Source organism: Mesitornis unicolor, unplaced genomic scaffold, assembly GCF_000695765.1.
Source record: "Mesitornis unicolor isolate BGI_N332 unplaced genomic scaffold, ASM69576v1 scaffold7012, whole genome shotgun sequence".
NCBI classification, from domain to species: Eukaryota; Metazoa; Chordata; class Aves; order Mesitornithiformes; family Mesitornithidae; genus Mesitornis; species Mesitornis unicolor.
Window position 1 is genome coordinate 386 of NW_010167200.1, and position 12756 is coordinate 13141.

Here is a 12756-nt window from a genome sequence, read left to right on the forward strand (position 1 = left end):
CAAGGTGGGAGGGGGGGTGGGGGGTCCCATCTCTCCCTATGGGGGTTTCAGCCCTTCCCTTCTTGCCCCTCCATGGGTTTCCCAGGGCTGTGGGCTGACACAGGCCATTGGGAGCCTCCCGAAATTCAGGCAAGTCCTGGTGGAAACCAACTCACCTGGGCTCAGTCCAGCATCACGCAGGGAGAGGAGTGGGGACAGTGCTTCCTGGGCTGTGCGAGTGCAGGAGCAGCCTGGGGACCTCTTGGACATTGGGAGGTTTTGGGCAGCTCCGGCCTCCCAGGTATGGGACACACTCACATGGAGCCTGGACGGGCTCCAGACCGGACAACAGCACAGAGGAGAGGCCGAGGGATGGGCTTGGTCAGCCACTGGGACGGGAGGGTTTGTCACTGCCATGGGGAAGGCGTAGAGATGGAGCTGGGGTCTCCTGGGCGATGCGCGGTGACGGGATGAGCCACAGCGGGCACAGTCCCACGAGGCGTCAGGGGGATGTTTTCATGCTGAGGGCAGTTGAACGCTGGAGGCTTTGGGCACCTTGGATGCCCCAGCCCTGAGGATCAGCACTTGCAGGGACACCTGGCAGCCCCGCTCCAGACCCAGCTGCCCTCAGGCTCCCTAAGGAAAAGGCAAGCAGCACGAAAACCAAAAGCCCTGGGCACCAGCGCACCAGAAACTGGCCCTGAAGCAGGTGAAGGGTTGCAGGGGACATCCTCCACCCCATCTCCTCTCCAGATGGGCCTGAGCCGCGCTCACAACCCCAGCCAGGGAGCTTGAGGAATTGCCCTTTCCTCAGGAACAGCGGCTCTGGGAGCGGCCCTTGCTCCCCCCGAAATGCTGGCAAAAGGGAGGACAGGGAAGAGACACCAACCCTCACCCCGTGGCCTGGGCACCGGAGCTGAAGACTGCAAGGAAACAGAAAAAGACTTTTAAAAATACTGCTTTTTCAAGTTAAGTATTTTTATTATCAAAATTATTACATCTCTTGTGAAAGTTCAAATGTTACAGCATGGTGTAAAAACTCCACTAGAGTAAGAAGCGACAGCCCCCACCTTTCCAAGAGCTTTCCAGGGTCCCTCCCTCCTGCTCCCCTGCTGTGCCCCAAGGTGCCGGAGCCCCCGGGCAGGGTCCCCTCCTGCCGCTGGGGAGGGCAGAGCCCGCCTGCCCCATAGGAAAGGGGAGGCTGCACCCCCAGGGCTAAGCCGAGTGAAGTTTACACCTATTTTATACAGTATACAGACACCCACCCGCGGGGTGACAAGTTCCATCCCAACACGCTCACAGCCAGACAGGGTGAGAAAGTTACTCTTTGTCTCAATATTTTTTTAAAAGTCTCCCCCTAGGTTGAACAAACACCTGATTTCAACTGTGAATTAGAGAAACCTGTAACAGTCCTAAAAAAAAGGAAGAAGACTGTGCATCTGAAAAGACAGGGGAGACAGACTCACAGCATTATGTTATCCAAGAGAAAGGAGAAGTTCCACTGCAGCACCAGGGATGACACCTGTCGTATATTAGCTAACCTACTATGGTTATAACTGAATATAAAATTAGATAAATAAAAACACGCCCGATATTACAGTAAACAAGTGAGAAAGAAGCTGGCAATCGTATGGAATTGAACAGACAGCGCACGGTGTCTGGGCTGGCTCTGCTGCCGCTGGGAGGGATGTCCTGCACGGCCCCGACCGCGGGCACCACCAACCACCAAACCACGGCCTCTCTGCAGCACCCTGCGCCCCACAGCATCATCACCCTGCTCAGCACACCCCGGTCACCCCCCGGCGCGTCCCTGCCGGCAGCCGGAGACCCCAGTGCCAGCACCACCCTGGCGATGCTCCCATTCCCAAACCTGTGCCCCATCAGAGCACCCAGATCCCCTGCAGCGACAGGCACAGGCGCCCCAGCCCCCCTGCGAGTTCACATTTGCGGAGACTCTGTCGTCCCAGAAAAAGCTCCGACCGCGGCAGCCCCGACCCAGGCCCCACGGCAGCCCCCGCGCACTCGTCTGCGTGTGACTGGAATGATCGTAACGGGCTCCAGCCCTCCCCAGGACGCACCCAGAACCTGACCCACAGAGAGAGCTTTGGGACCGGAGTTCAATTTTCCCCCCACGTTTTCTTTCAACTGCTTTTGTATTCAAAAAGACATCCGTGCTGCATGAGTGACTATGGCCATGGGCACGGACGAGAGACAGAGGCTGCACCACAGTCATTGCACTTGAACCATTTGCCTTTTTTTTTTTTCTCTATTTTTCATTTTTTTTTTCTGCAATGTACCCACGTGTCAGGGAACAGCTTTGCTACAGTCTCTGCCTCAGAGAAATCTGCGCTCTCCTGCAAGGCCAGAGGCCAGCACTGCTCACAAATCTCACCCGTGCATCTCAGACCTCAGCCTCTGACCCCTGGCACCCCAGCATCGGGTGCGAGCTCCCAACACCGGCCCAGGAGCCACTTCCAGAGGTGACTGGAAGGAGCTATGGGCAGTTTTGTCCTCCCGGAGTCCAGGCAGCCCTAGGAAAGTCCCGTTTGAGTCTTTACTCCAGAACCTTGAAGCTGCTGAAGTCTGTACTGATGGACGCTGCTTCCCCCACGGTGCGGATAGTGTTGTGCATTGGAGATCACTGCCCCCCGGGAGCCCTGGTAGAGAACAGACTGCCCAGAATTCGGCAGACTGATAGTCCGCAAGTCTGACTGTAGTGACCGAGCGCTTTGGGGAGCGGAGGTGGAGCCCGACGCGCCCGTGCAGGGCTGGGAGCCCGACTCGGAGGAAAGAGAGTCCACAGCCGCGGGCTGTGCTGGGCTGGCAGCAGCGGCACAGCTCTTCTTCAGGAGGCTGCCGCTGCCAGAGTGCTGCTGGCTGCTGTAATACCCCGAATTCCCTGCAAACAGGGCAGAGGAGTCTGTGGAGACCGAGTGGGCAGGGCTGGAGTAGGAGGTGGAGGAGAGGGAGGTTTCTGAGGAACCGTGGGACAGGCCGTGTGCTGTCCTCTGTGCTGCCGCTCGATAGCTGTACCCGGGAGATGGAGTAAGGTGTCCTCGGTACGGGGAGGAGCTCTGCTGGAGAAGGCTCTGCGATTCTGCCTGGGGACTGTCCGACTGCAGGAGCTGAACGAGTCGGTGAGGAAAAGAAAGGCACGTCAGAGCGACTCCACCAGTTCCTACCTCCTCCTCGGGCTAACGGTGCTTATTCGTGCAGCAGGATGGGGAATAACCGGCAGCCAAACCCGACTGTCACCTAATGCTTTATTTCAGAGAAGGTATGAAGTAGTTTACCTGGTAGCTGTATCGAGAAGGACTGTAAACTGCTGGTCCTTTGGGGGCTTCTGGAGTGTCTGCTTCTGTGTCTGCAAGGCACAGGGAAGATGTTAAACATCACAGCCCTTCTCAAACGACGCCCGCGCACACCCCAGCCACCTCCTGCACCCATCTACAGCTGAGACGAGAGCGGCATCTCCAGCCATCGGCATTTCAGAAGCTGAGGAACCCTACAAAAGGCAACTGGAAAACCCCTCAGTTCAAGAAGGACAGGGAACTGCTGGAGAGAGTCGAGCGTAGGGCTACAAAGATGATGGAGGGTGTTGAGCATCTCCCTTCTGAGGAGCAGCTGAGGGAGCTGGGGCTCTTTAGTTTGCAGAAGAGGAGACTGAGGGGAGACCTCATTCATGTTTATAAATATTTAAAGGGTGAGTGTCACGAGGATGGAGCCAGGCTCTTCTCGGTGACAAACAATGATAAGACAAGGGGTCATGGACACAAACTGGAACACAGGAGGTTCCACTGAAATCTGAGAAGAAACTTCTTCTCAGTGAGGGTGACAGAGCCCTGGCCCAGGCTGCCCAGAGAGGTTGTGGAGTCTCCTTCTCTGCAGACATTCAAAACCCGCCTGGACGCCTTCCTGTGTAACCTCATCTGGGTGTTCCTGCTCCGGCAGGGGGATTGGACTGGATGAGCTTTGGAGGTCCCTTCCAATCCCTAACGTTCTGTTCTGTTCTCAACACACATAAACCAGCCACAGAGGTGAGGAACCGCTGCGGCCCTCGCCCCAGCGCTCTCTGGTTTAGCACAGAGCTCCCCTGCCTTGGGCCAGGCTGCAGCCGGTGGCACTGCACAGGCACAGCCCGGGCTCCCTTGGCTTTCAGAAGGACACGAGAGGCAGAAGGTCGTTTCTAAAGACTCCACAATTCTCCATGCAGCCTTGGTCATGGGAATCCACACTGGCTACGGCTGGGGAGATAAAACAGCCCCTCCTCAGATGGGTGTCAGCAATCGCTGCTGCTGGAACCCCGGGGTTCAGCTGGCGACCACGCTTTGCTCAGGAGGGAGAGAAACTGGAGGGGCTGGGAGATCTCCCATCAGAGATATGTTGCAGTCTAATGAGACAGAGCCGTTTATCTGCAGCATCCCAGGGACTCTCAGCGGCCGCATCTGAAATGCCTCGGTGAAATAGTGTTGGTATTAGTATCAAATTTATATGACAGATGTGTCTCAGCCAGGAAACAAGACACGCTGCCTGAGCCTGCTCTGTGCTTTGGCCAGACGGGTCTGGCTTTGCACCAGATGCACTGGCACGAGCGTCGGTGCCAGCAGCGCCCATGGCTTTGCTGCAGGTGTCCTCTGTGCTGTATCACAGTTGCTGGCTTTGCTAAACAGAAATCTGGATGGAGTTGTCTTGTCTGCTGTCAGGATTCAGAAGCCTTCTTGCTCAGGGCACAGGACCTGCACAGAGACCGGAGAACAAAGCTTCTGGCCCGTGTCCTGTACCACCTCCCATTATCCAAAACAGCACCCAATGCATCCAGCAGGGGTTTGCTGTGAGTGACACCGAGTGCTGCACTGCAGAAAGGCAATGCCTGAAGTCTGGGGCATGTTTCAGAGGAGACCAACTGTTCAGTCCAGGGGATTGTTGTGATTAACAGGAGTTGAGTACGAGAATCTGAAGAAATCTGAAGATTTCTGGAAGACACTGTTTCTGAAAAGGCCAGGCACACCAGCAGTGCCTGCTCACGGAAAAAACCTTGACAAGTTAAAAGATTTTCAAAAGATCCTCAATTGCAAAGGGTGAATAGGCTGTAACCTTCCTGAATTTGCTTTATGCAAACTTAAGACAGACAAAGCCAACGTTTGGAAGGACATAAAGCAGAAATGTTCTTCTTGGCAGCACTGGCCTGTGTCAACCTAAAACGTACCTGAAGTGACAGCTTTAACTGACAGCAGCTGCAGTTCTCAGAAGTGTGGCATGCACAAAAACTCCACTTCATTCCTCCATGCCCTGTGAGCAAACCACCCAAATCTGGAGTTTTTAGTTCCCCTCATATTATCATCCATCACAGCGTTAAGTAAATGTGCATCTTCACAATGCACATGACCCTGGTGACACCAGGGATGGCAGGGACTCAGCCACTTCTTCCTTTCACTAAGAAGCAGAGCAGCAACCAGAGGAGGGAAGGCAGCTCACAGAATCCACACGAGCCGCTGAGGAAATTGCCAGAGTACTCAAAAGAAGGAAAAAGAAATATTTTGCTGTATTAGGATGAAAGAAACAAAAAGCCTTTTGTCAGCTACAGCATTAAAGTGTTCACAGCCTGGAGTGGGCTGTGTTTTGTGTAATAAGGAAGAAGAGTGGATCGATGCAGATGAAACTCCAGGGTGAGACTGAAGAGCCAGAGCTGTTTAGATTACAGCAGGTAAAAGGCTTGGTGCACGTCTTGCAGGAAGGAAGAAAATAATCACCCTTGTAGGAAATCATCACCGAGAAAGCCAATTCCACTGGTAGGAGAGACAGGAAACGGGCTCCCAGTGGGGTCCTGTGGAACCAGTGAACTTTGTGACAGGGCAGAGGATTCCCTCTCAAGACTGCATGAAGAAAAGGCATTGAAAAGAGACACGCTTTGGTGTACAGTGACAGAAAAACCTTAGAGGAGAGGCCAGTTTTCAGAAAGCGTTTACTGCAACTGGGGAAAAAGACTGATCTGGAGTGAAGTAAATACTTGCTCGCCCTCAAATGCTCAGAAACGAGACACCCCAAAGGCAAAAGCTGCTGTTGCTGCTGAATTACTCACAGAATGCTCTGTGCTAGCCTGGCTTAGAAGCTCGGGTGTTTCTCTGTCTAAAACACCACACAAAGTGGCTCTGGCTTTTAGAGACTCAGATCAGTGAACTGAAACCACATCAACAACAGTCCTCAGCCGTAAGGAAGTGGGGGCTGATGGCAACAAATAGACCAAGGGATGTAAAGATGATGATCCATCACTAAGTCCCAGGTGCCATCAGGGTTCTGAGGGCAGTGCCTGTTCAGGAAGAACAATCGTGTGCAACAGAGACTGCACAATAAAATACAGACACATAACTTCCTCTCACAGCTGAGAAACTGGGATGAAGTGATCCGTCCATCTCTCAATGTCACATCTCACCTTTAGACCACGATGGATAAAAGAGGGGCGTAATTTCAGCTCGAGTTACAAATACTGGCCCTGTGTGCTACTTGGTGAGGACAGCGCTTTATTCAGAGAAAGGAACATCAACGCTGAACTGAATTCATCTCAGTAAGGAGATGCATTTCACAACACTGACAAATCACAACTCAGGGAATCAAGTCACTTCAAAAAGAGCTGAAGTAAGGCCTGGAAGCTAAACCAGTTCTTTGCCTTGCCTGAAGTCTACACCTACGTTTTAATGTGATAATACATTTATCTGGATGTTCAGCCAACTGGAATTATTAAATGACAGCGTTTTCATCCCCAGTACACAGGGGCAATTGAGGCAATGCTGCTTAACCCATCTGTCCAAGGACAAAGACGCCGTCCCTGCCAATGCCAAGATGCAGAGAGTCTTGAGTCCAAACCCTGGAGGTCTTCCAGGTCTAACAGAGGGATCTAGGCTCAGACAACATCGAAATAACAAGGAAGTATTGCAGAAGGCTGTCACAAGGCACTGATAATGTTAAAGATGAAGATACAACTAACTCCATAGACGAGTTAGCAGCGTTATCCGAGCCCATCATTTCCCCACAAGTTTCCTCTTCCTACCTGCGTCTCTCTCGACAGCGCTGTCGCGGGAAGGCGAGGACTCGTTTCTCTGGGACACCTTTGCGCCACTGCGCAGCACCTTCTCCAGTATTCCCCGGCCCTCTCGGAGCCGCTCCACCGACGTCGGGACCATCCTGCAACAAAAACCCCAAACCAGCTGAGGATGGCAGCGACGCGGCCGAGAGCAGTGTGACCAAGGCACAGGGGGGCTGCGGGCTCCTTGGTATCACCACAAGACAGGTTTTAAGGTTCTGTTTAAATTCAGCGGTATGAAGTTAGCGCAAATGCAAGCCTCTACCATAAAGGGGAGGGATCAGAGACCACCAGCTCTGTAGACAGATGGAGAATAAACTTCTGAGCTGCTTTTGCAATGGGAATTGTCTCCTGTGGGATTTTAGACTGCCAGCCACTGGCTCCCATGACAGCACCGCTCTCAGACATACAAAATGTCATCCAGTTCAGCACATCACTCGAGTACAGGACACCTCCTCCCAGAAAATGGGTTCAGGATTCAACAGCATTTTGAAAATCCTGGTCCCGTTTCCAAATTAGATGCAGCTATTTTGCACAGGTTACTTGTATTCAAACTGAAAAGAAGCAAACCCGATACCGTTATGATAACGCAACGGCCCCGGAGCAGAGCTAGCTTGGCTGTTTTGCCCATTAACGCTACTTTGTCCCGTTTATTTTATAATGTGAAATCTCTGCTCAAGATTGGTGCTACATCTTCCATTATATACATATTATAAGTGTCTATAGTCTGAGGGTGAAAACCAGAGGTGAAGTGGCTTTTCTAAAGCCAATCTGTAGAAGAAAACCAGAGCCACAGACAAACCCCAGACCCCTGGGTCGCTCTTCAATTTACCACGCACAGCATCAGCCAAATCTCTTTACAGAAACACATGGTTTAACCTATGAGATAACAGCACCTCGGTCAGAGATTCCCAATGCCTTTACCCGAGACACTGAAGAACACACGCCTTGAAAATGCCTGAATTTAAATATTTCGTATAATATTAAACACACTGCATACCATGTAAGCATGCAGCTTAACACTGCACTAATAGATTTCTGTATTTAATTGAATTTTTGTTTGTTTTTAAAGATATATTTAAAACTGTGCTTTACATTAATTTGCTGTTTTAAAATTCTTTTTTCTTTATTTTTAAGAAATAGCCCAGACGCTGAAGTTCACCCCTCAGTGAAGCAGAAGGGAGAAGGGGCCAGAGTTCACACCTCACGGAGGTGCATGGGGTGAGGGGGTGAATTCACACCTTCGTTGCTGCTATTGTTTTGCTGGAGACAGTTTTCTGCAAGGCTGGGTTTACTGGGCAGCAGCACATCTGTTTACATTGTGATGGCTGTATCTTGGCAACTGAAAGAGACAGAAACTTCATTTTTTTTAGATGAAATCTACTGGCAAATATTGTAGAATTCAGCAAAGTCCTGGACAACTCTAAAAATTAAGGCACATCATTTTAGTCCCCACCATTTTCTCCTCTCCCTAATGTTGTATTATCGTGGATGTCTGGAAAAGTTTCTGAATTGTAAGCACTCAGAGTTGAAGATGAAACTGGATCACAACTTTAACTCGGTCACATGCAGTTTCTGATAAGTATTTTAAAACTAAAAAGTAACTGCGAGTTTGTTAGCCTTGCCCATTAAAACACAGAACAAGAATTTAAAAGGCAGCAAATCTGCTTCATCTCATTTCGAAAAGGATCCGCATGGTTTCAACTTTACATCCAGCGTCCCGTACAACAATATCTTCATTCCCACACAATACTTACTCATGAAACCATGTGAGAACTGAAGCCAGACCGAGCACCTGCTGAGGAGCAGCAGATGAAGCTTACAGGACATCAAACGTGGCACTAGAGCAAGGTTGCCACACTGACACCTCACCCCAAACTATGGTTTTTTGTTCAGCTAGGGTTTTCTTTCACTCTTTTGCAGGCAAAAGGAAGTCGCACAGGAGGAGAAGGGCCCAGGACATCAACACTTGCACAGAATAATATTAAATTATAAAAGAATGGTTATAAACTAAACATCAGCTGACTGCCCCAGCTGTGGCCAGCCCCAACATCTGGCAGGTCACAGAGCTGTAAGAAATTATTGCTATTGAACTTCTTGAAGAGTGATGGAAAAGGGAAGGAAACAGATCTTATTACTCCTGCAAATCCACTGAAAACTGTGTTTCTCGAGCACTTTCAACATAGACTTCATACTTCTCACTGTCTTCAGCACTGCTCAGCATCTCTTCCCTTGCCACCCCCTGCCGTTTCATGAGCAGTTTCACAGCTGCGCACGTGGAGATTCGGCAGGAAGAAAGGCAGCCTTAGCCTTTGTGCCTGTGGTGAGCAAGGACAGAACCTGAACACGCAGAGCCAGGGTGTGACGCAGCTGTGCTCAGCAGAACACCCTGACCATCGCTGCACTGACACCATAACGCAATGCTCTGCATTTCAGTGCTGCAGCACTTCATGTTTTGGACCATACATGACTATCAGGTTCAAAAGCTTTTGAAAACCAGCCTTTTCCCTTATCAAACCTTTGCATGGTAACACAGTAAAGGTGGTTTGTCCATGCCTTTGGCAAGCCACCATCTGCAGTCTGGAAACTGCTCTTTAAGCTCTATGTGTAAGGCATCAGGAAAGCTGGAGTTGTTTCACCGTCCCTGCTTCTCAAATGCAAAGCTGCAGAGGACTCTGTCAGTTTTCCTTCTGGAAACAGGAGTTGACCAAGTCAACAGGAGTTTACCAAGTATCACTCATGCCCAAAAAAAGTAGACATTCAGCCAGAAAAGACTTGGATTAAATTCTCATTGCCAGAGCAAGACCTTCAAACCTGAGACCTTAGAAGAAAACTGGTGGAAAAGAGAAACAACTGTTTAACTTCATAGCTTTCAAGACAGATTTTTGATATCTAAACCAAGAACAGGGCAGGCTGAGAAGGCCGCTGCTTCACGGTTGTTTAGTGATTACAAAAGGGAACAATGCCAAGAGACCCAACCGAACCCATCCAACTGCACTTATTGTTATTGAGCTACCCCCTGGAGAGCTTGGTCCTTCTCTGTGGAGCAACCTCAGGCTTGCTTGGAAGGAAAACACTCACCACCTACTGCTGATGTTCTCCTGGGATTTGCTGAGCGATGTTGAGGAAAGAGCCCCCCGTGAGTCCGGCGGGCTGACGTCCTCCACGTGAGGCAGGGAGGGATGCGAAGGGGAGAAGCCACTTTGTGGGGAGGATGGGGTCCGTGCTGCGGAGCCTGGCAGGCTGGTGCCATCTGTGTCAGTCACAGAGCTGCTGCTGCCCTGTCGGGTGGGAGTCCCTGTGCATCGCACCGCGTCGCCTCCCTCCTTGGCTTCTTGTTTCCGCTTGCGGTATTCTAGTAGAGATACCTGGGAGAGAAAAATACAGCCACGAGTCAGGGAACGCAATGGACCAGGACAGGGGGAGGAATGTGCCCACACACCATTTTTGAAACCTGTTTCAGTAAGTTTGCAGATAAAACTTTACGAGGTATACTATATAATCTGTAGGCACTCTGGGAAAAGAGCTAAGTGGTGCCAATTTGGACCTGCTATGCTCACTCACATTTTATCCTTTATGGCAAATATTTCAGTAGAAATATCCACTAATTTGCTTCTCTAACAACCTGGAATTTCACATTACTTCAGTGTATGTTTGCATAGTCAAGCACCAAAGCCTTTACATCCTCCTGCTCCTCTCAACACGCTTCACTCGCTCTCGCCGGTTGGTGACATTACATAAAAGGTGTATCAAGATCCATCTCCAGGACAGGTAAGAGTCTTCTTCACAGACCTGGTGTCTTCAGAGAGTCCTGTCCATCTGCACTACTTCAGCCACATTAATGCTAAAAACTTGGTAAAGCCTTGCACAGAATTTTAACCTGCCCAGAGCAGGTTCCTGCTATGGTGGTTCTGCAGCCAGGGCTCCCCCAGCCACTACTGCAAACTACCAGCACTGCCACCTAAAGAAACTACTTTTAGCAAGGACAGGATGTATTTTGTGCAAAGCAGGCTCAGATTTGTCAAAGACACAGACCAAAAGGTCCCAGACAACGCAGTCTCGTAACACAGGGAACAGCAGAACCAAAAATACACAAATATTTCCAGCTGAGCACTTACCTTTCAGTGTGTGCCTCTCCCTTTGAGTTACTACGAGGCACGGAGCCCATAAAGGACTCGCAGAAGGCAGCTCTGATGCCGAATTTATCAACTACGACTCAAAGCCTGTCTAGAAGGCTCTATGATGCTAAAATATCAAACAAGGTATTTCCAAAAGTAACTCAACATATGAAGGTTTTAAAATAAGTGTAACTCTAAAGGAAAATCAAACGAAAATCAAAACCCTCCAGAAATGGAACAGAAATTAGATATTCCATCCCGCTGGACACTTGTACAGGTGATCCGAGTTACCACACTTAGAGTAAAACATGAAATAATCCAAGCACGGGAAAAGGCACCAGTGCACATCTACACAAACGGATGTTTATTTGTCCCACGAGTACCTGGTTTTATCACAGCAACACCTCACCTGTCATTTTCACCTGGTTTTAGGCCCATGAGGCTCACTGGCCTGCTATGATCAACCAAAACACATTCGCTTTCTTTAACCAGTATTCCTGTGTTTTTAGGGTCAAAGAGCTCAAATTTAAGTAACAACCTTTACCTACTTTTCTTGCAATGTCACCGTGTTTCCATGTTAATAAAAACATTCTAATAAACAGCGTGTGTTCTTTTGAAGCGTTAGACCCTCTTTCCTAGTAGGGACCCTTTTCATCCTGGTAACACCTCCACCAACGGGTGCAGCCGCACTGTGCCATTGCTCTGGGTCCTGTCACAGTTTAATCACAGAACCAGAATCCCAGAATCCCAGACCGTTAGGGATTGGAAGGGACCTCAAAAGATCATCCAGTCCAATCCCCCTGCCGGAGCAGGAACACCCAGATGAGGTTACACAGGAAGGCGTCCAGGCGGGTTTTGAATGTCTGCAGAGAAGGAGACTCCACAACCTCTCTGGGCAGCCTGGGCCAGTGCTCTGTCACCCTCACTGAGAAGAAGTTTCTTCTCCAATTGAAGTGGAACCTCCTGTGTTCCAGTTTGTGTCCATTACCCCTTGTCTTATCATTGTTTGTCACCGAGAAGAGCCTGGCTCCATCCTCGTGACACTCACCCTTGAAATATTTATAAACATGAATGAGGTCTCCCCTCAGTCTCCTCTTCTGCAAGCTAACAACCATTTGTTTAACTTAACCGTTTATGCCAGCATCATGCTCTCCTTCCTGTGCTCCCACAAGAGGTTATTTCCACTGTGGTCCTTTTCTTCCACCTCTCACATCAAAATCTTGCCCAAGGGGTAGCTCGCTCTCTTTTAACAACTTTCAGGCTGTTTTTATGCAGGCACTGGATGCCTGGATTACTTGCCCAGCAGATATTTCAGTTGTACTCTGCTCTCTTTGTTCTCCCTTCTAAGTCCTTCCCACGCTGCCAACCGTGCCCACTCAGATCCCCACGATTTGAGTCTCTTTTACAAAAATACTTGCCTTCTTCCTTTGCGGCGGATTCTGGGGAGCAGATCTGATGCCTTCGCAAGCCCTCTCGCCACAGGGAGACATGGATCCGTGCACCGTCTCTTTAAGCAGCCCCGACTCATGTCTGCTGAAATATCCTTCAGCAGGTGAGCTGCCGACCCCTGCTTCCGACTTC

At 50.1% G+C, this 12756-nt stretch overlaps 1 protein-coding gene across 1 annotated transcript in view; it reads right to left on the reverse strand.

Moving 5' to 3' along the window:
- Window positions 1-2263: 2263 nt before the first annotated feature.
- Window positions 2264-12756, reverse strand: part of SETD5 (SET domain containing 5) — a 39501-nt gene continuing 29008 nt past the window's right edge. Inside the window, exons 20-24 of the mRNA XM_010178614.1 lie at window positions 12594-12738; window positions 10139-10425; window positions 7025-7158; window positions 3273-3343; window positions 2264-3104 (exon numbers count right to left, since the gene is read on the reverse strand). Coding sequence (XP_010176916.1) covers window positions 2511-3104; window positions 3273-3343; window positions 7025-7158; window positions 10139-10425; window positions 12594-12738 — 1231 coding nt within the window. The 3' untranslated portion in view covers window positions 2264-2510. The remainder of the gene's footprint in view (window positions 3105-3272; window positions 3344-7024; window positions 7159-10138; window positions 10426-12593; window positions 12739-12756) is intronic.